The sequence below is a fragment of the Notechis scutatus genome, chromosome 1, assembly GCF_049901735.1.
Source record: "Notechis scutatus isolate UNSWTSFEM ecotype Mainland chromosome 1, rNotScu1.2, whole genome shotgun sequence".
Classification (NCBI taxonomy): Eukaryota; Metazoa; Chordata; class Lepidosauria; order Squamata; family Elapidae; genus Notechis; species Notechis scutatus.
Genome location: NC_142009.1, coordinates 161,216,972 through 161,243,770, shown reverse-complemented (window position 1 = coordinate 161,243,770; position 26,799 = coordinate 161,216,972). Strand labels below are relative to the sequence as shown.

The following is a 26,799-nucleotide window of genomic DNA, read 5'->3' as shown; positions in this document are numbered from 1 at the left end:
ATTCTGCATTAAGCTAGAAAACCAGATTGGACTCTTGTAACCTATAATGAATTAATTGTGCAATTCCAATTAATAAAGGTAAAGTAATTCCATTATGCTTTATCAGATACTTAAAAGAGAGTTCCTAATGAAGAAATGTCTTATTGAATTTCTTTAAAGCATAGACAAAATTCTCTACATAAAAATGTAATGCTTTGTTTCACTTGTAGGCAAGAACTACAAAACTACAAACCAAGTCAAGGAATATGTGTACTTTAGATACTGTATAGAAAGTTACTGGAGGTGTACTTTAGGTCCTTCATATTACTTGAATAAACACCAGATTTTAAATCTCACAGACACAAATGCTTAATATCATATACTTCTTGCATTGATTCTATCAACTTAAATAAGTCAAAATAATGTCATGATTAATACATCTTTGAAGACTGTCCAATTCCCTATGTATGGAAGTTTTTCTGAATAGCTTTACTTTTTGCAGTTACAGCAAGTGCTCTTTAAGAGGTGAAAGATAACTAAGCAAGACTACCAAAGATTGATTTTGAATAAATGGGGAAAATGTGTATGAGAAACAGTGATCCTCATTGACTACAGATCACTCAAGCATATAGGGATCAAATATTATTACTGTAAGGAAGGACAGATACTGAAGCTGAAGTTTAGGTTAAATACTTTGGCCGCCTAATGAGAAGAGAGGATTCATTGGAAAAGACTGATGTTGGGAAAGATTGAAAGCAAAAGGAGAAGGGTACAGCAGAGGATCAGGTGGTTAGATAATAAAATCGACTAATGCAGGGGTCCCCAACCACCGGGCCGCGGACCGGTACCGGTCCGTGGATCACTTTGCACCGGGCCGCAAAGAAAATAAAAATAAAAAATAAAATAAAAATGGCGGCTTTCTTCGCCTTCGGTGAATGCTGCTGGGATCAGGGATCAAGGACACAAATGAAAGAAGGGGAGGGAGGAAGCAACCAAAGCCTGTCCTACTCTCTGGCTCAGTGGCTTCAGTTTCCTCCCGCCTCGTTCCTCTCTCAGTCGCTCTCTCGCTCCTCCACCAGCCCAGGAAGAAACTGCTTCAAAGAAGCCGGCAGGGTGGCTTTGCCTGTCGGCGCAGCTCCTCCGAAGCGCCCGTTCACCCCCACCCCGCCGCCTGCGGTTCAATCCAGTGCTCCGTTCTGCCTGCCTGCCTGCCTTCGTTTCTGGTTGTTTCGGAGCAGCTTCGGCTGAGAATAATAACTATTCGCCTCTTTTACTCAGCCGAAACTGCTCCAAAACAACCAGAAACAAAGGCAGGCAGGCAGGCAGGCAGAACGGAGCACTGGATTGAACGGCGGGCGGCGGGTGGGGGTGAACGGGCGCTTCGGAGGAGCTGCGCCGACAGGAAAAGCCACCCTGCCGGCTTCTTTGAAGCAGTTTCTTCCTGGGCTGGTGGAGGAGCGAGAGAGCGACTGAGAGAGGAACGAGGCAGACACCTGAGGGATGAGGCTGAGGGAGGGAGGGAGACACCTGAGGGATGAGGCTGAGGGAGGCAGGGCCGAGAGGCGGGGCTTCTCAGCCGTCCTGCAGGGACTTGTCCTGAGCCGCGGAGACAGCCGTGGGCCGCCGCCGCCCAGCGCTCAGTTTTGAAGGCGCTCCTCAGCCCGGCGCAGTTCCTGAATCTGCAGCTGAAACCCTCCGTTTTAAATGTCCCAATAGAAGAGAATATCTGTCGCTCAGGGTTGCAATGAGGAGGCATTGGCGCTCCCTGAACTTGGTGGTTTGCTGGCAGATGTTTTATTACCCGACTAGGTAACAACATCAGATGTTACCTAGTCAGGTAATGAAACATCTGCAAGCAAACCACCAAACTCGGACCCCCCCCCCCCGGTCCTTGAAAAAGTGTTTCTGCGTGAAACTGGTCCCTGGTACAATAAAGGTTGGGGACCACTGGACTAATGAACATGAATTTGGGCAAACTCTGGGAGAGTGGAGGACTGGGGAGCCTGGTCGAATTGTGACGAATCAAACACAACTTAGAACTGAACAACAACCATTACTGTGAATTGAAATTAAAACTTTATAGGTGAGTTTGTGATACGTATGTCCCATACTTTTGATCATGAAAATGTTTATCTATTTCCAAAAATGAAAGTAGATATAATTTAAAATGTTCATTTGAATAATATAAAGGAAACCTTTTCTAAGTATACAATGTACTAAAAAAAACCATTCCTTTTAATGGTAAACATAAAGCAAAATACATTCACTAAATTATAGCAAATCTATTCTAATTACAATTTACAATTTCCCAATTTTAAACCTACCACTTAATTCTTGCCGACTTGCCCTTGCGCCATCCAATTGTGACCAAAGTTGTGCCATTTCTTCTTCTGATTCTGCCTTTAGTTTCTGTATCTATAGAAGTCATTGTAAGTTACCACATCATAGTCAGTTTTTACATTAACATGTACTATATGAACTGTGGAACTATTATTGAGGAAGTCGAGGAATCCATTGGAAAGAAATGCCATTTTCATTTGGATCACATGTACAGTACTCAAAGAATATTAATATTTGATACTTTATAGAAAGTTAGTGGAGATACACTTTTTCTTATCCATTATTATATGAAGAAATATCAGATTCTGAGTTATCATAGACTCAAATGCTTAAAATCATATTCTTTTTGTAATGATTCTATCAAGTTTTTGTTATACATTGCAACAATGTTACAAATTATCAAAGCTATAAAAATAACAATTATATATTTTTGCAGGGCATTTATGTTACTCTGGCTAATCTCAAAAAATGAAATAAGGCCAGGCCTGGTGATTACTTGCAGGGGAGGCCATCAGGATATACTAGAATATGCCAGATTAGGTCATTTAAGTAAGATTCAGAAGACAATGGAAAAATATTTCATGCTGTTGCTGAGACACTAATTGAACTAGGAGCTTTACATGTACATAGAGATTAGGAAGAGGAGTGTTGTGTCCTGCTAGCTGCCAGCAGAGCTGGCGGCAGAATCGGGCAATGAGGTGGTTAGGGGGAATTTGGGCCAGTTCTGGTCTGGGGAAGGATCTGATAGATGCTCTTGTGTCTGCCAACATTTCCAGCCACCAGAGAAGCAGCTGCCTTTGGAGGCTGATATGAGTGAGAAGGAAGAACAGCTGGGGGCCTGTTCCAGATGCACATATGTGCAGAACTGTTAGGAGAGGGGAACAACTGAGGTCAAGGAGTCGACTCAGGAAGCAAAGCATGGATGCTGAATGGTCCCTCCCTGGCTGGGGAATAAATAGAAGGAAAGGGGAGTGGTTGTTGTAGGACACAACCGTTCATTTTTCTGAAGGAAGATTTTGCTCATTTTGTTTCATGCCACAAGAGACCGCTTGCCAGAACTTAATTTGCAGCCTTTCGGCTGGCAGCTCAAGGCTTTGCAATTACTGCAAGGAACTGATAAGATCTGTTACTGCAGTTAACTCTTTGAAGGACTATTGCCTGGACTTTTCAATGGGTGAATGCAGTTCATTCACAAGAGGTAAATGAATAGGGGCTTTTCGTGACAAGGAGTCTGTTTCTTGCTTCTGCTAAGGCTGGGTCAGAACAACTAGTGCTAAAATATTTTCTTCCAGAGCTCTAGAGAATCTGAAATAGCTTAAACTCCTTGATGTTATGGACAGTAATATGGATACTCCAAGTGTGAAGTAGGACAATGCCAAAAGTTGCAACAGAGAAGTGAATTTCTAAGTGTTATCAGACCAGCAGATTTTTATAATGGAAAGGACAGAATGCTTCTTTCACTTCATGGTTTTGTGCAGCAGTAAGGTAAAATTCTGCACAACATATTACAATACTGATTCCCAAGAGGATTTGTCTTTATCAAATACCTTTAATGCATATTTACCTCCTGCTGCAACTCTTCTACTTGTTTCTTGTTTTGCTCCTTTATATCTTGTATTTCTTTTTCATGCTGGCTCTGCAGTGTTTTCATGGCTAGATGGTATTTATTTTCTAAATTTCTATGTTCCACTACAAAATAATGTTGAGTTTTGTTATGAATATTTTTGTATTATCAAAATCAAAACAAACACCTTTTGCCCATGAAATACAGAGCCTCTTTTGAGGTGGCTCATTTATTACCTTTTCTAGTATCAGAAGTAGAGAAGTAGAGAATTCTAAAGAGATGTAGGAAAAAAGGAGTGAATTTGAAGGTCTGCTTAGTTTGTATAATTTTATTTAACATTTAAAAAAACAAATCATTGAAATTTTTGGAGCAATCCAAAAACAGAAATGGCTATAACAGCAAGAATTATATGTTTGGCTGTAGTGTGTGTGTAATAGATATAATAGAAAGGAATGGGAAATTGCTATTTCAAGCATCTTCTTCATAGAGTACTATATAACATACAGATGAACCACATGTGGAAAAAACAACAAAAGCCAAAAGGGATAGTTGTAAAGGAGAGTGGTTAGCAATTTAGGTACAAAATGATCTAAACTTGGATAGCTTTTCTAGAATGGATATATATGGAGATGAAAGGGATATGCTGATAGACAGAATATATTTAAATATAATGAAAAACAGTGAAACAAGCCACATAAAATACAAAAATAAAATGACCCTAGCAAGGAATTTGTATGAAATGAAAACATGTTTTGTTTCCCTACCTTGGTTTGACTATGTTGCAAGATACAAAGCTTAAAAGAACATAGCACCACCACATTCGTTTGGAACAAAATTGGCAGAGCAAAAGTGAGATGACCCAATGCCAAGGATAAAGAGTTAATCCTCTCTTCAATATTCTTCACTAAATAGATATTTAATCATCTTTATTCAGATTAGCGTGGGACACTTAATACAATCAGGAAATATTAAATATCTTGTTTTCAATTGAACATAGAGGCTTATGAGGTCTTACATATTCTTTGCTATAAGGCAAGCTCCTGGAGATTATCATCCTCCAGAAACCCCACTGCAAGCTGCTGCTTCTTCATAGGAGGAAAGATAATACTAAATCTAGATGCATTACTAAATAGTATCCAGAACACTGGGGAGATAACATGGATAAAACTAGAAGAGGAGATTTTATACATAGAACTACTGACAAACAGTGATAATGATAGTGTATGGATTGGAGTAATCCTCACATTATCATTTTTACTACCACTGCAGAAGACTAAGCTAATCTTGATTATCTGAGAGAAAGAAGAAAGCAACACTATCTACTACAGATAGTCCTCGACTTATAATAGTTGAGAAAAGTGACTTATGACCATTTTTCACACCATCCCAGCATCCCCATGGTCACGTGATCAAAATTTAAATGCTTCACAACTGACTCATATTTATGATGTTGCAGTGTGTTATCTCCTTTTGTGACCTTCTGACAAGCAAAGTCAATGGGGAAGCCATTCACAATTGTGTCCCTAACTTAACGACTGCAGTGATTTACTTAGCAACATAAATTTTGGGGTCCTTGTGGTCATAAGTCGAGGACTGCCTATATAGAACATCCAGTATTGACTCTGACAGTTTTAGTTCCTAGTTACTTAAAACTTTGTATGCCAGTCCTTCACTTTTGAAAAACATACTTCAAAATAAATGAAGTCTACTTTGTATTGAAAGCAATAACAAACATCTACTTGTTTTAATGCTACAATAAAATCCTTTATTTTGCTGAGCACAGAGATATTGGAGAGAAAATTATTCCCAAAATGAAGTGCTTACTTTCTGCCTGTCTTTTTTCAAGAGAAAGTGTCTCCATTTTTTTCTTTAATTCTTCCGTTTCTGCTGTTAAGTTTTGCTTCAGCTTATTCAGTTCAGTCTGATGTTTTACAGATAACTCTTCAGATACATTTTTTAAACTGACATCTACATTCAAGGCCCATTCCTTTTTAAGATTCTATAAGGAAATAAAATTTAATAATTAAAATTCCATTAACTTAACATTTTTTCTAAACTGGACTCTTTGTACCTTTAGTAACTCTTTTACTCTATCCCACCTACATTGTAAGATTTCACAAAAACAGAATAGGATTCTATTGCTCTATCAAAACATGAAACACAAGCTACCTTTTTTTTTTCAAGAACAGTGATATCTTACTAATCATCTCAGGATTCTTTTAGTACCTCTGAAATCTGTCCCCTAATGGGAAACACAGAACTCTGAATATATCCTTAACTAGGTGACCTTAGGAAGACTGGTTTTGGCACTTTCATTCCTATACTTGTCTCATGTCACATAAGGGGCATTGTAGAAGAACTGAAAAAGCAACATTTGTCACTCTTCTTAGCACTGTTGCCCCGTGCTTCTTACATATATATACCCTTTCGTCCATGCCTTTAATACAATTATTACTTTTCTGCATTCCAAGGCAGAAGAGCCCAGAGTTATGCAGGGAGTAGTGATTCCCAGCTACTGATCGCCAACCTATCAGCTATTGAAAAACAGTAAATACAATGAAGATAGGAGGCAATAGCCAAGAGCAATTGAGTTGCTGTAGTGTGATTCCACGCAAGATGGACTGTAAGCTCAAGGTATCGTCTGTAGTGTGAAGTTTAACCTACATTAGAAATGAGAACACACAGACCTTATTGACACCTCAAAATTATGTGTGTGCGTGTATAGTTTTAATTAGCATATTCATATCAGATTCTGAATAATATTAAAATAGATCTTCTGATTTAAAAAACAGAAAATGTTATTTAATAAAACTAACAAATGATATACAATACCTCCAAAATGTGAAGATGCTTCTCTTCCATTTCCAGACTTTTCTTCTTCATTTCATCTACAAAATGAAGTGGAACAGAATGGGACTGACACATAGGTTCAAATTAATAACTTTTTAAAATTTGGTAGTGAAAGCAAATTCATTAATTTTCAAAGTTAGAATAAATGTTTGCATATCTTGTTAATATTCCCTCCTTCAGCTTGTAAAATAGAAGCTCAAAATATGTTTTTAATTCATTTCATTTTTTAAAATTTTACTGGCAACTCATTTTTTATTTCATTTTATTTAATTTCACTGAACATTCTGTATTATCTATTATTACAGTATTTGAGATTCATTTTGCTTCCTATTTATTGCTTCCAATAAAAAATCAACTCATCAAAAAAAATCTTGTGTTTTATTAATCATATTCTTGAGTCAGAATCTATAAGTTGTATACCCATGTCAAGTTGATGCTTCAAAACCATTTCTTCCTTTTCTTTCTGATTCTGTTTGTTTATATGCTCCAATTCAAAATGGTATTGACTTTGCAGAACTGCAATTTCTTGAGCATGCTTATCATTGAGCATTTGACGGAGCTCCTTTAGGGCAATTTCCTTCTCCTTTGTCAGATTCATTTGCATTAGCTCCATCTGAGTTGTGCATATGTTATTTGAACTTAGTCTTATGGCTTCCAGTTTAAGATTATCTGGGACCTACAAATTAAAGAAGACAGCATATGAATGGATATGCTTTATTATAATTATCATTAATTTCGCACAGTATTAAGAGTTCCAATGCTATGCTTCTTGGAATCAAGTTGTTACTAAAAACAGAAGATATATTAGGTTTATATGGGGTTTTGAGGGCAGCATGCTATTTCCTCACAGCTTGGTTTCATAATTAGTATAAAATCATGCTGACAATATAAATGGCACAAATTAAAAACTCTATTGGTTGCAATCAATGGGGATTTAAGATCTGCAATAGGCAATGACTTTATTATTCTATTGAATATTTTACCTCAGCTTGCTGCAGCTCTCCTTGAAGTGTAGCTTCCACTTTTTGTTGCAAGTCTTCTAATATCTGCTTTTGTTCCTCCATCAGTTTAGCATGTAGGTTTTTGTTCTCTTCTTCACACTTAAAAAATTCACCTATGTCATAATCTTGTTCTTGAACCTAAGAAGTAAAGAACACTACATATATTTATACACAAGAACATTCATATATCCATCAGAAACATGATAACCAGATTTCAAGATTGGAAACTAAATTTGCTTTTTATTATAGCCCCGAGATCCAGCAGCTGCAGTAAACATATACTTAGAATTAAGTAACTCCAAATTCAAGACTATTTTAAGTATCAGAACTGAACTTACAGTCCTTTTTTTAAAAAAAAAGTTTCCTTCATCAGCAATATGCTTTACTGTTTGGGGTTGGTCATTTTTCCTGCTAATTTAAACAAATTGGATCAGGAATGCCCAATGTTCTATTTCAAATCACCAAGTTATCCAGATATACCCTCACTCTTCTGATAATAGCATAAAGGATTATTAAAGTGTAAGTTACCTTTTCCCCCCTCCAAGATTACAAGAGTTTGATTTGTATACTACATTAAGATAGTTTTAATATTTTTGCTATAATTAGATGATTAGCATCAATTTATCCCATCCGTTACTAAAACATTCTGCTATGAATTCAAAGTATTCTGAAATCTTGCAGCATCTTTATTCAATATTCTCTTTTTCTTTAAAGAGATTAATTTTAAGACGCTTATCTTCATTTCCCTGGTTTTCTGGATTATCCCTGCTAAATCAGATCCTCATTCATTTCTAAAGCAAATTCCTTTAACTTAAGGAAGTCTTACTTTTTGATATTTACTGTTTTAAAGTACTGACAGTGAATTTAAATATATGTCTGTAATGTAAGCAGTTGGGCCGACACACTATGGCCAGCATTGCAACTATTAAAAGTATATTAATCCAATTTCAGCTTTTCCCCCCTCTACAATACCTCTAATAAAAGTAACTGCTTGTAACGCTATTTATATACGGCCCGTGACTCTGAGCAGTTTACAATTTTTGTTTTTATTTTTTATTTATTTGTCAAGCAAGTATTAGATAACAGGTGTAAGCATGGTTATGAATACATGAAAACGAAGAACGCAGAAACACAAAAACAGCAGAACACACAGAATCTATTTAGTCTTCTATCGGTGCAGGACGGACTGATGTAGTGTGCCCGTTTAAGCGGTGAAGGGCTGTCAGCCGTTCCTAACGGCGAAAGGAAAGCGGGAAAACCAAATAAGACGCCCTCGGCGAAAGACCAGTTGAAGAAACAGGACCTCCTAAGAAGGCGGGAATTGCTACTGCATTGAGGCAAACCCCCCCCTAAAGGCGGGGTGGGGGGGCAGGGAGAGCCATGCGCCGTGCAAACACGCGCATCTCACACCTGAGTCGGCGAGAAGGACCCTTCCCCACCCGGCACACAACAGACCCCCGGACTCTCCGGATGGAGCATTCGCCTCTTCCATCAGGCAGCTCGGAAAATAAGCGTCTGCCTCTGCGACCACTCCCCGCCCCCGCCCAAATCAACGCACCTCTGGAGGAGCGCGGGGGCTGCCAGCAGCCTCACGAACTCCTGCCTCATCCTCCCCTTCCATGCCCAACGGACGAATTCACTCTCGGCCAGCAACGGTCGCGAAACCCGCGGAGGCCTCTAACTTTCAACCAATGGGCTTCCTCAGCGTCATCCATAGCCCCTCCCACCCAGGTGCCCTTGGCAAAGCCCAAGCCAAACAGCCTCGGCGCCAAGTATTGGAGCGCCGCGAACCAATAGGGAGCCAGTAGCAGGGCCCGACGCTCCGAACTCAGCTCGCGGCGGAGCTTCCGGAATGTGTAATCGCCGGAAAGGGGAGGGGTGTGACACCCTAAGAACTCCGAACCTCTTTTGGGGTCCTTGGGGAAACAAAGCTTTCTTTTGGTTTCGATTGTCAGCATCTCTGTGGCGCAATGGTTAGAGTGCAGTGCTGCAAGCTACCTCTGCAGCCAGCTGCCTACAATTTGGCAGTTCAAATCCCACCAGGCTCAAGGTTGACTGAGCCTTCCATCCTTCCGAGGTGGGTAAAATGAGGACCCAGAGTGTTGGGGGCTGACTCTAAACCGCTTAGAGAGGGCTGTAAAGCGGTATATAAGTCTAAGTGCTATTGCTACTGCTATTTCAAACTGCAGCCTGTCTAGGAGCTTCAGTATTGTGTACAAAAGATGGAGTCAGAACGGCCTCTGAAAGAAAGTTATGTACTAAATGCTGTACGAATTCATACTAGCCTTTTTCTGCCGTCCCTGGCACAGCCATTGCTATAGTAGTTTTATGTGTATATTATTTTTCACGTTTGTAAGCCATCCTAGGTTGTGTGTGATTGGGTGGGCAAAGAAAATGAAATGGCAGAGTATTTTTGGACGGCTTATTACTTTTGTGGAAGAAAACATAAACAGTAATTTTCACTGTCCCATAACTTTTCTCATTCGCAGTCCAATCTAGTACACTAGTGAAGAAGAAATAAGATACTGTTGGAAGAAACGTCCATCTGGGTTCCATTCAGTGGTGATATTAACCGGTTTGGCCCAGTTCTGCCAAACTGGTAGTGCCGAACTGGTTCTGCTGTTGGGCCTGCCCGGGCTCCCATACTAACCTTTATGTCCTGCTTTTGAAGCGCAGCTGCTTTGCGTGGCAAGCAATTGCCGCAGCGACAGGAAGAGTGCAGGCTTGAAGGAGGTGAGTCAGAAAGCCTCTGCACAAAAGTGCGCATTTGGTACACACGTGCGTAAAGCACGCCCACCGAGCCACTCCCACCAAACCGGTGGTAAAAATATTTGAAACGCACCACTGGTTCAATTCCTAGTGGGGAGAAAAAGTCCCTGGAAACATGGAGATTGTTTGGAAGGACGGTTTAATGGTGAACAGGACCAGATGGGTTTGAAGTCCTGAGTAGCTGACCACATGGAGGAGAGAGATATATATATTTATACCTGCTCCTGGGTCTTGCCTTTGAGCTTCCTGTTCCTGTGGCAAGGGCAGGTATCCTATTGGCTGCTGCAGGGGTCATGTGCAAATCCTAGGAGTTTGAGATAAGTCTGGGTGAACTGTGGCCTGATATAATGTCCCCAGGTGATTTTGCAATGCAGTGAGCCCTGCTGCTAGATGGTTAGAGGGCTAATCCTATCTTGTCCTGAGGGACATGTCTTAATCCCATCACCCTGGAGCTGAAGCGGGGAGGGCAGGGAGCTGCTTTGTCTTTAAAAATGTATTTCTCCTTTCTCAACCAGGGAAATATAATACTCTGCCTTTTTAATATTTCCTAAAATATTTCATTCTTCTAGGAGAGGGGTGAGTGCTAACTTTCTACAATGCAGTATGTGTATATATTGGGTATACGCACACCCTCATTATGATTCGAGCATACAGGTTTAACAAATTACATATACTTTACATACACCACCATTATGAGAGGGAGGAGAAAGGGGAGTAAAGCAAAGCTAGTGGTGTTAACAAATGCATTATTAAAACTGGCATGGCTTTTTAAAAAGGTGGTTTCACAAAAAATAAGACCCAGAGTTGGAAAGAGTAGCATTGAGGTCCCTTTTTTTTGCTATCAGCAGTAAGGCTTCCTAGTTTACAATGGACCTATTTCACCCTCCTCCAATGTATTATATAATGTTAATAATTTTCCTGTCCAAGAATTGAGTTCTAACTCTTCATTTTTCTCTATTGCGTACACGGACGCCCCCCCCCCCCCAAAGAAAACTCATGGCCGTAATTTGATTCAAGAGAACACTTTGTGCAGTTTCTGTTTTAGTTTTAAATTTCACTCCCCGCCTTCGTTCTCAAAGCTCCATTAACACAGTACAGCAAAGCAAAAGCATGGATTTCCTCCATATTCAAGAGCCGCCGGCAATAGGAAGAGGAAAAGGCAGCGATGTAGATTTTAACTCTTTGATGTTTACCAATCAAGCTCTTTTCCTCCTATATTAAATTAAGAAAATTCATCTTAAAAGCAGACATTTCTCAAGCACTAATCAGCAAAAAATGATAAGAAATATAGAGTGGAATAGCTTCAAAGGTAGTTGCGGTTTCCTTGATGGCTTGTATATTTCTTCCCTGAAAAGACCTGGAACCGACTGTATTAATTGCACATTTACTATTTTGGTGTTGAAGTGTTTGATAGATTTTTCCTACAAATGTGAGATTGGATATACTACATGTCAAGAGTGAGCTTCTTTGTTTACAGCACTGAAGCTGCATTCTGCTTCTGTACCACTTGAAATAGTTTGTACTATTTGTATTCCTCCTGCCCACCCTTTGGACAAGTCCTTGTGGTTTTCTTGGCAAGATCTGCAGAACTGGTTTGCTGTTTCCTCCTTCCTGGGCTGAGTTTTGTGCCTAGAGCAAGACTAGAATTCAGAATGTTTCACTGGCAACCATGATTTCTACAAATCAGTCCACCAATATGTTTTAAAGACTGTTTCATTGTACAGGTAGTCCTCAAGTTACGTCCACAATTGAGCCCAAAATTTATGTTGTTAAGTGAGAAATTTGTTAAGTGAGTTTGCTCCATTTTACAACTTTTCTTGTCACATTTGTTAAGTGAATCACTGCAGTTCTTAAATTAGTAACTTGGTTGTTAAGTGAATCTGACTTCCCCATTGACTTTGCTTGTCAGAAGGTTGCAAAACCGGATCACATGACTCCAGGACACTGCAACCATCATACATGTGAGTCACTTTTTCAGCGCTGTTGTAACTTTGAATGGTCACTAAATGAACTATTATAAATCGAGGACTACCTATATTGATGAACAATCGTGCCTACCGTCCCTGTCCTATTGTCCCCAATTATTATTTCCTATTTTTTGTATTTAAACTTATGTTTATTCTTGTTTCTGTTATAAGCTTTTGACAAATAAATGAAATAAACTAACTTTCAGTTCACCCATATATCTTCTCATAATTTTATATCTTCACATATTTAACAGGAAGGGTTAATCAACTAACTTCAGGACGTAACACATCTCCTTTAGAAAAAGGCGTTTGAAAAAGACACCTTTGAAGCCTGAGGACTAAGATAACTAACCTAATAACTAATCCCACAAATTTTCCAGGGTCATTGAATGAAATTCAAGTCCTGTTGCTGAAACTCCACTATCTGAAAAACTATATTATAACTTGTATACAAAGATCCATTACCTAAGAAAAGTGTACAAATGTGAAAAAAATGGAATAGCATCATTTCTGACTGAGAAGTGTTATTAAATATTTGTGAACTCAGTCCAGATACATTTTTAAATGTTGCTGGTGAAATATTGCGAACATAGTAGTGTAGATCTTTCAAGTCGTTTTTTATTCCTGCCTGTCCAAGGAATTAAGCTAGAAACTGGTAGACTGTTAGCTTTCATACCACCCTAGGCACAAAGCCAGCTGAGTGACCTTGGGCTAGTCATTCCCTCATAGCCTTAGGAAGAAAACAATGGCAAATCACATCTGAAAACAGCTTAGTAAGAAAACTGCAGTGGTTGTCCAAAGCAGTCACTAACAGTCAACGCTGATTCTAAACTCTACACACACACACACACATAGACACACACACACACACACACACACACACACACACAAATGTAGCGGATACATACAATCTCAAATGTGAATACACTGACTATACTTCTAATTAATAATGTAGGAAAGTATTTTTCACATATTCTGTGCTGACTATCTTTGCAATAATTTATAATTAGCTGTCCTGGGCTTAAAACAATTACTTTAGGCCATATGAGATAGTATTTTTTGAAGCAGCAATCTTTTAATTATTAATTGGTACATTTTGTTGCTTGGGATTTCTTTATATTTTATCTGTGATTGGCCAGACACTGAAACAAATTAGGAGACCTAAGTCAGTGGTCTTGATATACAGCTATATATTATTGCTTGTTATTGATCAAATCTACTTAAGATTAATCTTCAACATAACTATGCAATCTTCATTCTATTTTTCTTTGATTTCTGAAACCATGATTTTAATGAACATAAATTGGTGCTTTATATTGTCAAATATTGGTCGTAGTATGAAATTTCAGGAATTATTTTTAACTCTAGTTTGGGAAACTCCTGGTTGAAACTTCAATTTATAGAATCACAATGGATAGCCTCACCCATTTTGTTTCTGTCTTTCTCTGATGACCAAATATTGTATGAGCTAGGTGAGTACTAATCCCTGGAAATACATATTGTTTAAATTATGACCAACAGATGCGACGCTAACTCGTTCTGTAGGCTTAACAGAGTTATTCAGAAGAGGGTGTTAGCAACACACAGGGTTGGGCACATTGAACTTGCACTGGAAGAATCAGCAGCCCTAAAGAAAATATTGTTATTGTTCTGGTGAAACAATATCTTAGCAACCATGTTGAGTGTACATTTCAAAAGACATGAAGCAGTTTAAGAAGTTTCTGTTTTCCTTGTGACCACAGCCTGCAGCTCTTACTGAGAAAAAAAATACATGGAAACTCATAACGAAGCTGGAGAGAGAGAAAGTTAACCCATGTTCAAAATAATGTAGCTTACCAGCCACATCTTACCTTGGAATTTTTCCCCAGTGATGGAATCTAATGTGGCTGATCATATGGCCCACCTGAAGCTCAAACTCCTTGAAAAGGTAAGCTGATTTGTCTACAAAGATATCCAAGCATTAACTACCCAGTAATAGGACAGGGGGGGAAAAATCTATCAATTAAAATTGAGATTTTTGCATTACTGTTAGTTGTGTCATACTGAACGTGTCAAGAATGCTATGTATGCATACAGATGTAGCTTTAGTCAAGTATTCCTGATAATTTGGGCCTTTCCCCAATTTGTCTTGAAGTCCTATCTGCCTATCAGAAAGTCTTCCTGTCATAAACTTTACTGTCCTATTGCCAAGTCATATCCTACTTGTGTTGCCTGAGTTCCATAAACTGCTTTGGAGGCACCAACTGACAAAAGTACACAGATATTTGAAAGTTGCCCAAGAAATGTGTTAGAATAGTGGAGGAAACCCTGCTTTTACACTGGTGTAGCTAAGGACAATTTACACTGATTGCTGGCTAGGGTTAAGATATAAAGCAAGAAACAAAATGGATATCAGAGGACATTGGTGCTATCAAGTCCAAGAGGGATGTTTGTTCTAATACTGAACAATAACAAATCGAGTTTTACATAATTCAAGATTTGTCTAAAGTTTGATTGTTCCCCACAGATTCCTTTTCTTAAGAATCAACGTTTTTTATTATAAAAACTTAATGTCTTAAAATTAATGTGGGAAGTTACAGGGTTTTTTTTTTTTTTAAAAAAGAATCCTTCTATTAGGTTCCTTCCAACTCTGTAATTCTGTGTATGTGTATATTGTTCTGCAGAAATTAGAAAATGAACGTGAAAACTTGGATGACTCTGAATCACCCTTCTCTACAAGTAAGCAATAAACCATATTTGTACTGGAATTATGTATGCTGTCAAGTCATGGATTACAATAAAGAACTGTGCAGAATTAATCCCATCTGGATTTAATATCTGCCTAAAAATATTTTATCACAAAGTTTTATTGATCAGGTTACTTAATTAATTGCTACACATATGGAGGAAGAAAGTTAAAATTATCAGTGTTAACAAAAGCATTAATCTAGGATTGCAGGTCTATGTATATCTACTTGCAGAGCTGTCCTGTGCCATTAAACTGAGATCTCCATATGGCACAACTTATCTCTTTCTAAGTATGTTGATATACTGTATATTGTTTTTATTACTTTTCATTATCTGTTTAATGTGTTTATAATTTATTATTAGCTGCTTAGACTCCATCAGATCTGGGATCTTTTTTTTTTTTTTTTTTGAAAACAATTTTATTAGTTTTTAAAGACAAACAAAACATACCATCCAGCTTTCTTTCATAAATATACAAGCAGTGTGTCGGTTGGTTTACCAGTTTTTGTGCATTCATTTCGTAGTCTCAATTACAGTTACATTACATAATAACTCATATTATCAATCAGAAATTATATACCCTAGTATCACTATTAAACAATCATTTGACTATGATTTTATTCATTCATACTTTGCGAGATAACTATAATTTACTTAATTTATTTTATAACAAATCATATAATCATAACAAATCTATCCTGAAGACATTTTATAGATGTGATATCAAATAAAAAAGAAAAAAAAATCTCTTTGGATCTGGGATCTTTTTAAATGACATATTAATGTCACCCATATTTTTTGCAGGGAATTATGACAATTATGGCTATGCCTTACAAAGTGCACTGAGAAGAAAGAAAGATCTTTTACAGCAGCTCAGAGTATGATATCCCTAATTTTTGTCATTTTCTTTAAAAATGGAATAAAGTATACTTTCTTCTGCTCACTTCTTACTATGTTAATATATTTTAATTCTTTGCTGGATAATATTATCAGTTTAGATAAGATGTAGTGGGAATTTAAGAAAAGTAAAAATTCTAGGGAAAAGCAAAGTAATTTTGAGTAGGTAAATTTGGGAGGAGAGGCAAGGAAACCTATTGTTGCATCATGATTCTTTTTCTTTTTGAAAAGGAAAATCTCTTATTAAATAGTAAAGTTTAATAACATTGGAAGGTGGAGTTATGCAGTATAATATCTATTTCCCTCCAATATGTTGAATACTATTAATGAAAAGTTTAATGTTCTATTTTTTTTTTGCTAATGTCTTTAGCCAGAAAAGACTATATATTAGAAATGTCTTCAGTTTCTGCCTTGCTACAGGTTGGTTTTATTTAAGCAAATGTATGAGTTTAGAAAAACTATACTTTGTATTATAGGAACAAAATCTTTTGGAAGAGCTTTCAGTACCACCAAGTTTACCAAGAATTCATAAAAAGCCCTTGAAGCCACATCATATCTACCAAATTCCTCCTCCTCCTTCTCCTTCTCCTCCTCCTCCTCCTCCTCTTCCTCTTCCTCCTCCTCCCCCTCCCCCTCTACCTCAACAACCAAGAATTATCCAACAAACAGTAAGTGTTTCCTGCTTTATTTCAAGGAGGAACAAAAAAAACCCATCAAACTGATACAAACAAAACCAACTGTGGGCAGCATAAATTCATTATATGGCAAGTCTGGAACATCATTTCATCAGTACATCATGATTTCATAAGATCTTTTGGGGCATTATTGAATTTGTTCCACATTTTATAACTAGCAACTTGATTGCAGATATTAATGAGAACTGTATTATATTCACTATCTAATTTCTGCTTATTAGGCTATGCAGGTTTCTGCATATCAAGCAGGCCGAGTTACTTTGTTGTGCCCTGGTCAGATGGCAATTCTTGATGAACAAAATTTGGTGGCAGGCAGTCTAATTTCAATTCCTTAACAAATTACCCTGAAGATGACACCACATATTAATTGGTGAATGGTCCAACAGTGTGTACATTAAAGCACTTCAGCACTGATATGATAAATTTAATATTGAAGATTTAAATAAACTTTACGTTCAATTTGAGTACCATAATCTGAGATCCCAAAACCCTAGATACAACTCTTAGAATTGTACCAGTCATGACCAACTGTAATTTCTAATAGAAGAATTATTAAACACATGGAAAGTAGTACTCATAAGCATTTATATAGTTATGTTACGTTACGTTGCATTACGTTACGCTATGCTATGATATGTCATGTCATGTCATGTCATGTCATGTTACATATAATCAAATCAATTTATACGGCTGCTACAAATGCAATTCTGGGCAGCTATTAACATATTAAAAGAATAGAGAAAGAAATAAAACATAAATATTATATTTAAAATGCTTGTGTTGTATTTCTTCCTCTATTGTTAAATTAAATCTACAGTAATTTTATTTTTTGTCCTGGTCATTCCCCACTTCTTTGCAATGATGATCTATGATGATCTTTTCAATATTTGTGAATCAGCATGCAATTCTTCAGAACATACAACTTTGCTAGCCTCTCTTCTCTCCATTAAGCTCTTCCTAGCTTTCACTGTTTGTTTGCTCAGTGAATTCTATGTAAGTATAACATTTTAATTATTTAATATGTTGTCCATTAACTTCACTCAACTACATGTATAAGAATGGAGCAACAGTTTACTCTTTAACTATTCTTTTTTTTACCTTTTGCAAGTTACCACAGCAACCAGCAACTATAATTCAACAAATACCTTCATATCAGCCACCATTCATTACACAGATTCCATCTCCACAGTCCTTTTCAGTACCCAGATCTGGGAGCATTAAAGAAGGTATTTGTGTTCAAAAACTATAACAATGTGTACACTATGTAGGACTAACTCTCATTTAATATAGTAGAACTAACTTCAACATATATTACTCTGCTATAATGTAGGCAAGTAGCTAAGAACCTGCTTTGTTTTTTTCCCCATTCAATTGAAAGATTGTAATGTCTTTTCCTTAGCAAACTTCAGAGTCTTTGAATCATTTTTATATCTGTTTAAAAATTCCTAGACTTAGATTCTGTCTGAGCAGACTTTGAAAATAAAGGAATTGTTAAACTAATTATTTCCTTCTTTGTTGAAGAACTCTATGTACATCTGTAGTATGTCCACTGTGTAACATATTCAAATTCTTAACATTTATGATTATTCATACTTTTAAAATATAAATTTTGCAGCTCAGCTAATACTAGGCTGCTTATTTTTTTTAAAAAAAAGACATTGATCTGAGAGATTATGTTGTTCGAATGGCTGAATTTCACCCTTTGGATTACTGATACATTATGTTCTCCGTTATAATCATAGGGTGGTCTTAAATTGTCTTTATAGATATGGTAGAAATGATGCTTATGCAAAATGCACAGATGCACCAAATCATTATGCAGAACATGATGCTGAAATCTTTACCACCAACATATTCGCCAGCTGGTGGGTACGGAGTCCCTATGGTGCAACATGGACAACAGGTAGCTATATTTTTAAAGGGCTTCCAGTAATAACTACTTAGTCTGAGTCATATCTGTACATTTATGCATGCTAATCATTTGAATGGTTAGTGTCATTCAAATTGAGATTCTTAAAAGGCTGGATTATAGTGTACAGATAGTTCTTATTTAGGGACTACAATTAGGCCTGGCAACTCTGTCATTAAGCAGAGTGGCTAACTAGCAAATCACACAAACGGGACTGCGCTTTCCTTTTCCCCACTCCCCCAACTCTGCAATGCTCAGCCTGACACTGGGATAATTAGCAAAAAGGGAATGTTTCTAGTTACAATCATTGGAGAGGAAAGGATGACATGTGAGTAAGTAAGAAGAACCGTTATGGGAAATATACATCAAAAGGAACGCACTGGCACCAGGGATCACAAGGGTACAACATAAAACAGCCTGCTGTATTCCCCATTGTGTGCTTGCTTACTTCTTATAATCCCTTCCACACTCCATTCCCTCTGCTGTGGGGAGGGGACTTCTATAGGCAATCCCCTTTTTTCACCTATTCTTTTCCCATTTGAAACCTAAGCTTTACAATATTTAAAGATTTCAGTACTGAAATTACTTCTTTGAACTGCATGCAAGAGTATAGTTTTGGCAAACTTCAAAAGTATGTTAGCATTTCCAATCAAAACAAGGGAAAGCCTTATAGAATGAAATGTTTTGTGCGTCTTGCAACATGAAAGGTTGGTCCTCCCTCAGTGGAGTTTGTAATGGTGGGAAGTGAGTTTGTCACTGATTTATTAATGTATTTTGTGAGCCTGAAACAAAGGAGAAAAAATGAATTTTAAACCATAAGCTTCAAATCAGTATTGAAATCGTGGCATCATTTGACTTGATGTATTTAATATATTATCCTGATTTTTAAAAAAATATCTGCAGCTTACAGGTCCTATTCCAGTAAGAGTGGAGAAATCACGACCATCAGCTGTGCATCATCATCACTATACATCTTTAGGAGCACCAGTTATTCCTTCTCAAAGTGGCTTCCCCATGTGGCCATTAGTTCTGCAACCTGGCCCAAGCCCACAACTGGAAGGTTTCCCATCTGAAGTTCATAATCTGCCCATTCCAGTTAATGCATCACACACGTAAGTCAAGAGTTTGCTACAATAGGAAAACTGGTTTCAAAGTTTTCTAAGACATTTGTTCTGTTTGTTTCCTTTTTACAGTATTCCAGTTCAGGTATATTTCTTTATGTATTAGCCATAAAGAATATCAGAGAAACAACAATAAGTTGTTGTGAAATATCAAAAGTAATCTTTTTAGGAATAGCAAGTTTTGTTATATTCCATTGTATCAATCTCATTTCAGTTTTCTAAGCAGATGTTAGGCCTTTGTAGCCTTCGAAAAGTTACCCTAGCAAGTCATATATAGATTACTTTCAAATGCTCAAAGGTGCCCTAAAAAGGAAAATAATCACATAAAGTTAGATCATTGTGTAAATATATATTTCTAATTACACATTTTTCTTCCCAAAGTGTGCCACCTCACAGACTCCTTGGATTACCCTTGGGTTTGTAGATTCCATAGCAACAATCTAGAAAAGGTAATTTGAGTGTAGACTTCCTTTATTTATATCAGGGCTACGTCAGCATGCCAGATTAGGCCTTTTCTGCCTGCTAACTCAATAGATTTGAGATTTTTTAAATTGTCCCACTAGGCACAACTCACAGTAAATTGCCACATAACAGTGATGTTACTCAGCTTGCCCTATCAGGCTTCTCTCATAACCTTGTTGAGCTTTTCTGCTTTCATAAAGTGAGGGCAGGATAAAGATGAACAATCCTGGATCTTGGAAAGTCCCCTCTAGATTTATAGGAGTAGAAACACGTTGACTAGACTTGGTGGGAATTATAGCCCAACACCCCTGGAAGGTTGAATTTGGACATTTTCAAATCTGTATTACCTATTGAGGAGGAAAGTAAACAAGCATCTTTTTCTAATTACTGTATACCATGGGAGTTCTGGTTACATCTTCTTGCATGAAACTTCTATTTGTTCAGGTGATCATTTTGTAGTAAGATTCTCCTGGAGCGGCTGGTATAGAGAACTCCTGTTAGAGAGAGTTAATCAGCATATTAGATAATGGAAGCTTATAAAGGCAAAGCTGTAAGTTCCCACATGTTCTACTACGGAATTTATGCTAGAGCCCATTTGAGTGTTAGGTACCATGGCTGCATAGCAATATTTGCTGAGTTCAGAATGTGAATGAAAATAGCATGTAGCAAATGGATTGGAGGGTCTATTATGTGTTTTCTGAATGATTTCAGATAAAATATTGGCTCCAAAAGAATCTGAGAAAAATTTATTTTATCTGGAATGGCCCTGTCAGTACCTAAAATTATATTTTTTAAAAAATTCTGGATATATATTTTATTTTCTGCCAGAATTAGGATGATGATGAATAGCTTATCAGTTTATCATTCTACATCTGGCTATTCCTATGATTTTTAACTTTAAAATTAGATCAGTAGTCTGCCTTTATATAATTATTTATTTTATATTTTTATACAGTAATAGAAAAATGTGGTTTATAGAAAGCCTATGATGCAGACATAGTAAATAGCAAAACATAATGGAAAGACACATTATGCAATTGATTTCAATTATTAATTAACTTCTTGACACTATAAAGATTTTATCCATGGAACATCTGAGACGCAAGATTTTGAAGCTAGAGAGAAGGAAAGAGAGCGTTGTTTGGTAGTATATATAAACTCTCTTTTCAAATTAGTTTTTTAGTTTCTTTTTTTTTTTTTTGTATCTCTCCATCACTGTAGAAGTACACTATTACCTTGCTTAAATATTGTATACATACTAACTGATTTCTCTTACAGGTGGCTTGCAAAGGGGCAATGAGTACTTAATTAAAAGCACTGGAGCTCTTTCATCTGACACTTTACTTCGCTGCAGACAGACAGAAATTATGCACATTTGCTGAGAACATAGGGTTTGCAGTAAGGATAAAATTTCCACCTGATACGACAGTCTTATGCATCAATTCTATTTTAGCTATGCTACGTGATAAATAATGTGAACTGTATCCTGTTCATTCCTGTCACCAGACATGAAAGAGGAGGAAGAATGCCATGGGAAAATAAGGAAAAGTGCCAGCATCCATGGCCATACTGGAAGCTCATGCTAGTTATGAGTTACATAGCAGCAGTCTTATGATAATAATTAGGAAGTGATGGAGACACCTTCTTTGTGCATTGTTCAATCAACCTAACAACATTTAAAATAGGATGTCACCCAAGAACCTTTCACTGCAAGGCTGTCTACAGGAGTGCTTCAACTAGGAGTTGATGGAAAATCACTGCTCTAATTATCCAACAAAAAGGAAAACAAGGGATAGCATGGAGCACAGTGGCACAAATCTTCTGTAAGAATGGAAATAGTGTTTGATCACTGTTGCAACAGTGCATTGACTAGGGCATAAGGCTTGGAATCATGAGCAGCAAAACAAACTCTATGAGATAGAATAGGAAGAAAATAGTTGTGGTTTAGCTAGCACGAGTGTCATCATATGCAAAAAAGAGAGAGAGAGAGAGAAAGGGGTGTCCCAGAAATCAAAACTATTGTGCGGGCTGTTCATAAAATACTTATTCTATTGCAAAATAATAGAGAACCTTTTCTTTTGTGCATGTTAAATAATTCTGGGTTATATGTGCAGAATGTTCAAAGTTTAAAACTTCTAGGGCTTCTCACCAGGAGTGGCTTGGAATCTCCTTTGCTATCTGAAAACAATGTTGTTGTTTAGTGTCAGGCCCAAGCCCAAAGAAAATAGAATGGAATCCAATTGATTCTAATTCTTTATTTGCTTACATGTAATAAAAAAAAAGTCTTGCTAAATAGATACAGAGATAGAGATTCTAGGGTATCAAATTCATGTTGTCACGGTGGCGTCACACCAGTGGTGGGATTAAAAAAATGTTACTACTGGTTCTGTGGGCGTGGCTTGGTGGGCGTGGCAGGGGAAGGATACTGCAAAATCCCCATTCCCTCCCCATCCCACTAACCTGCTTTCCAGCTCTGTTCTCCTGTGCAGGGCAACCAAAGAAGACCCAGCCGATCAACTGGGACTCGGGAGGCAGAGAATAGATGGGGGTGGGGCCAGTCAGAGGTGGTATTTGCCAGTTCTCTGAACTACTCAAAATTTCCGCTACTGGTTCTCCAGAACTGGTCGGAATCTGCTGAATACCACCTGTGCATCACATGATGTATCGGGACTTTTTTCCCCTTCATTAAGCCGGGCTTGGGCGTGGTCAGTGTGTGATGCATCCGGCCCACAGGCCGGGAGTTTTACAGCCCTGCTCTATGTAGAGTCTAACCATCCTGAAGCCATCCAGTCACTAAATGAACTGTTTTAAACCCTGGAATTCTGGGGAAAAGTTAATGCTGTCAGCCAATGAATTTACTTCAGCAGCAGATCCAGTTCTTTCAGAGACTGAAAAAATCCTCGTTCTTTTCTTAGTAATGACAATTCTAGATTTTACATTCAGCAAAATCCCTTTTCCTGTGTCAGCGGAGAGCTCTCCAACCTCCTCATGTTAATCAAGAGATCTGAAAGGGAACTGAACCTATCCTTCCTTGAATGCAATTACAGCTCTGTGCATGATCCAGGACCTAAATCAGGGGGTCTTCAAACTTGACAGCTTTAAGACTTGTGGACTTCAACTCCCAGAATTCCTCCCCCAGTCATGTTAGCTCAGGAATTCTGGGAGTTGAAGTCCACAAGAGTTAAACTTGCCAAGTTTGAAGACCCTTGATCTAAATAAAGGGGAGTCCAGATTGTACTGATAGCTGTATGTCAGCTGTATGACACCTTTAAGTAAACATTAGAATTCTCTTTCAGTCCTATCACCTGAAGCATGACAAATTGGGGCAGGGTTGAATGTTACCCATCCTCCTCTAACTGAATTTTCTCCATATGCAAATCCCTGAATAAGATTTTTATTTCTTACGATATTCTGGCATAGAAGCAATTTTCAGAACAGAGGTCCTTCCAATCAGTCTCAAAGCTATTCTGCCTCTATAGAGATCTACATTTCAGTATTATTATGCATGCAACATTGGAGAAGTTTCTCTGATGATTCAGACCACTTGTTATCAAATATAGCAAGAGAATGGGTATATAGAGAAGAGTTACAACAATGATATAAGCATCAGGCAATCCTCTAGTCCTGAGCTAGGAGTTACCATGGGTGTCATGGAAACAAATGAGGATGGCATGTCCAGGCTTTGGGAAGCTCGGGGTTTCTTAATGTTTAAACTTCAAACATCAACAATCCTTTCTGAATCTTTCTTTTCCCTCCAAATGGAATGAACTTGTGTTTTTTGTTTATGAAACTGTGCCACCAAAAACAGCAACAAACCAGGAAGTTGTTAACGTGAGATTTGCTCCATTTTATTATCATTTTGCCACAGTTGTTAAACAAATTATTGCAGTTTTTAAGTGAATCATGGTCATTAAGTGAATCTGGCTTCCCCCATTGATTCTGCTTGTTGAAAGCCAGCTGGGAAGATTATAAGTGGTGATCACATGATCCCAGAACAATGCAACTGTCATAAATACGTGCCAGGTAGTAAGCACCCAAATTTTGATCACATGACCATGGGAATGTTACAATGGTCATAAGTCACTTTTTTCAGTGCCTCTGTAACTTTGAATGGTCACTAAATGAATGGTGGTAAATCAAGGATTACATGAATGGCTCTCAAGTTTCCACTTATGAGTTCTGCTTTGGAGCATGAATTTGCTCCTGAGTAATGTCTATGTCTGAGCATCCCCAACTGTGTATGTGAGGCTTGCAGTTCTTCAATAATTGTCTCTTGAGTGATTTGACAGAATCCATGTTAAAGTTTTAGAAGATCACATGTTAGTGATAGGTCAAGTTCTTGAATGAAAAGTCAATACTCTCAGGCCAAATGTCTTTCCTTTAGGACTCTCAGATTGTGACTGCAAAATCTTATATGGCTACTAGGTGGCAGCAGAGTCCTGCATGAAAGTCCAAGTCTGAATTTGTGGCTGGATGTTTACAGGACAGATCTGTTAATCTTTTTGTTTCATTTATTTATTTATGTGATTTGTCAATTGCTTGCAAATAATAGGTATAAGTATAAACATAGTTATGAATACATGAAATGGATACATATAAAAAAAATTAAAAAGAAACAATAGGACAGGGATGGTAGGCACGTTGGTGCGCTTATGCACACCCCCTACAGACCTCTTAGGAAAGAGGTGAGGTCAATAGTAGGCAGTCTAAGGTTAAAGTTTTTGGGGTTTGGGGAAGAAACCACAGAATCAGGTAGAGTATTCCAGACATTGACCACTCTGTTGCTGAAGTCGTATTTCCTGCAATCAAGTTTGGTGTGGTTTACCTTGATTTTTTTGTTTTATTTTGTTTCTATTCCCCATTTTGTATTGTAAGTGTATGTGAAATGGGAATTGAGATATCTAATACCCAGCTGTGTGCCTTATTATTTGATATAGTCTCCTTAATTATCTGCAGTGGTGTGTACAGGGTGAGACTGAGAGTATAAATGCAGTGTAATTTACAGGTACCATTTTTTTTCCTACACTGACATTCTATGCAAAATTCAACGAAATACACAATATTTACAGTTATTATAAATCTCGAAATTAAAGACTCTGGAAAGCTAAGGAGCTGGGGTTATGGACCACCTAGAAGATTGGCAAAAGTTTGGTGTAGTAAGAAGCAGCAGACCATGAGTTCAGCCCTTTTCTTATCCGTGAAAGGCAGCCCAGCTCGCCTCATAAGGTTGCTGTTATGGAGAAAATAGGAGGAGGAAGGTGTGTTAGATATGTTCACCACTTTGAGGTATTTGTAAAAATAATAAAGGCAAGATATAAATAGATTAAAAAAACAGTAGTGGAAAGAGACTGAGAAGATTGGGTATTGGGCTTGTGGGAAGATGCTTAGAAGATGTGGTAGCACTGTGGATTTTTATAATACTAATTTTTACCCTTGCACAAGGGTAGAGTAGAAACAGCAAGAATTTGTAGCTGAGCAAATAAATTCTAGTACCTAATTTTCTACCATTATTACATCTCAAACAGAAAAACTTAATTACAGAATTGCATTGTACATTGATGTTTTATTTTATTTGCATCTGTTCAGTCTGATACATTTTGTTTTTTCCTGGGATTGGAGTTCCAACCATTAAATTAATGGGGTAATTGGAAAGAGCAAATCATTCAAAAGTATCTACAAATGCATTTTCCTATGCTTGTTTCACCAATTTATACAATAAATTATTATATTGTTCTCATGTAAGATTAAAATACTGTGTACTCAGAAGTATAAAATAAATAAATAAATAAAACATACTCCCGATAAAAAAACACTTGAAGTTTAGTATTTCTTTTCTATTACTGCCTTATTTTACATGCATAGCCCAAAAGGAACAAGCAGAACAAAGTGTTTGACTCATTGTTGCTTAAGCTTTTCAACATTGAGTGTGTGGCCATTTTGGGAGGGGGATTAAAAGATCAAGAATGCGCCTGACACAACTCTCCTTCCCCATTGTGCTGGCATTGTGAGATTCAGGGAAGTAGATAAGGGTTGGGGGAGATCTTGTATTACAATGACAGGACACATTTTGTAATTTTGGCTTGCTGCACACATCACTTTCAGGAGCTGGACATTAAAACACATGAAGCTGCAGAGTCAGCTATTGTACTCAATTGTGCAATTGGTTTCCAAATTAAAATTGACAGATTGCTTTTACTGTGCTTTGTACCACATGTTAAACAAACTGACCCAGATTATAGCATACTACAATTTATGAGGTAGTCCCATGGTCTGGCTGACTACTAAGACGTTTTTGAACTTTTTTCCCCCAAAAGATTCAGATTAAGAGTACCTACACTGGAAAGAAGAAGAAAACACTCCAGCCTGCTCTGATAATTAAAAAAAATGGATTCACAACAGGAGCTGAGTGAGAAGCATACCTAGGATTTTCCTCATCCTTTCTTTCTACTGGTAGTCCTCAACTTAAAACCATTTGTTTAGAGACTATACGAAGTTACAACGGCAATGAAAAAAGTGAC

General features: G+C 37.5%; 2 protein-coding genes across 6 annotated transcripts in view; one reads left to right on the top strand and one right to left on the bottom strand.

Moving 5' to 3' along the window:
* Window positions 1–9,564, bottom strand: part of PCNT (pericentrin) — an 84,633-nt gene extending 75,069 nt beyond the window's left edge. The window contains exons 1-7 of the mRNA XM_026679055.2: window positions 9,293–9,564; window positions 7,717–7,872; window positions 7,154–7,409; window positions 6,716–6,771; window positions 5,708–5,882; window positions 3,884–4,008; window positions 2,304–2,394 (exon numbers count right to left, since the gene is read on the bottom strand). Coding sequence (XP_026534840.2) covers window positions 2,304–2,394; window positions 3,884–4,008; window positions 5,708–5,882; window positions 6,716–6,771; window positions 7,154–7,409; window positions 7,717–7,872; window positions 9,293–9,355 — 922 coding nt within the window. The 5' untranslated portion in view covers window positions 9,356–9,564. The remainder of the gene's footprint in view (window positions 1–2,303; window positions 2,395–3,883; window positions 4,009–5,707; window positions 5,883–6,715; window positions 6,772–7,153; window positions 7,410–7,716; window positions 7,873–9,292) is intronic.
* A 13-nt stretch (window positions 9,565–9,577) lies between these two features.
* Window positions 9,578–26,084, top strand: C1H21orf58 (chromosome 1 C21orf58 homolog). Of its 5 annotated transcripts, none has more exons than XM_087949244.1 (10): window positions 9,578–9,811; window positions 14,213–14,397; window positions 15,134–15,188; window positions 16,002–16,075; window positions 16,571–16,762; window positions 17,898–18,015; window positions 18,556–18,692; window positions 19,602–19,810; window positions 20,201–20,268; window positions 21,560–22,583. In XM_087949244.1, the coding sequence occupies exons 2-9, from the start codon at window positions 14,341–14,343 to the stop codon at window positions 20,241–20,243; spliced, it is 885 nt and encodes a 294-aa protein (XP_087805370.1). In that variant the 5' UTR covers window positions 9,578–9,811; window positions 14,213–14,340; the 3' UTR covers window positions 20,244–20,268; window positions 21,560–22,583. The 5 variants fall into 5 exon arrangements, with proteins under 5 accessions (XP_087805370.1, XP_087805372.1, XP_087805373.1 ...); XM_087949245.1 differs by lacking the exon at window positions 9,578–9,811 and adding an exon at window positions 10,411–10,467 and having other exon boundaries at window positions 21,560–22,660; XM_087949246.1 differs by lacking the exon at window positions 20,201–20,268 and having other exon boundaries at window positions 21,560–26,084.
* Window positions 26,085–26,799: the final 715 nt, after the last annotated feature.

Bases quoted from the DNA above. Each gene is read 5' to 3' on its own strand.
- C1H21orf58 (XM_087949245.1), top strand. From the start codon at position 14,341: ATGGAATCTAATGTGGCTGATCATATGGCCCACCTGAAGCTCAAACTC. The intron at 14,398-15,133 runs GTAAGCTGATTT...ATTGTTCTGCAG, and splicing joins AGCTCAAACTCCTTGAAAAG to AAATTAGAAAATGAACGTGA. The intron at 16,763-17,897 runs GTAAGTGTTTCC...ACCTTTTGCAAG, and splicing joins CAAGAATTATCCAACAAACA to TTACCACAGCAACCAGCAAC.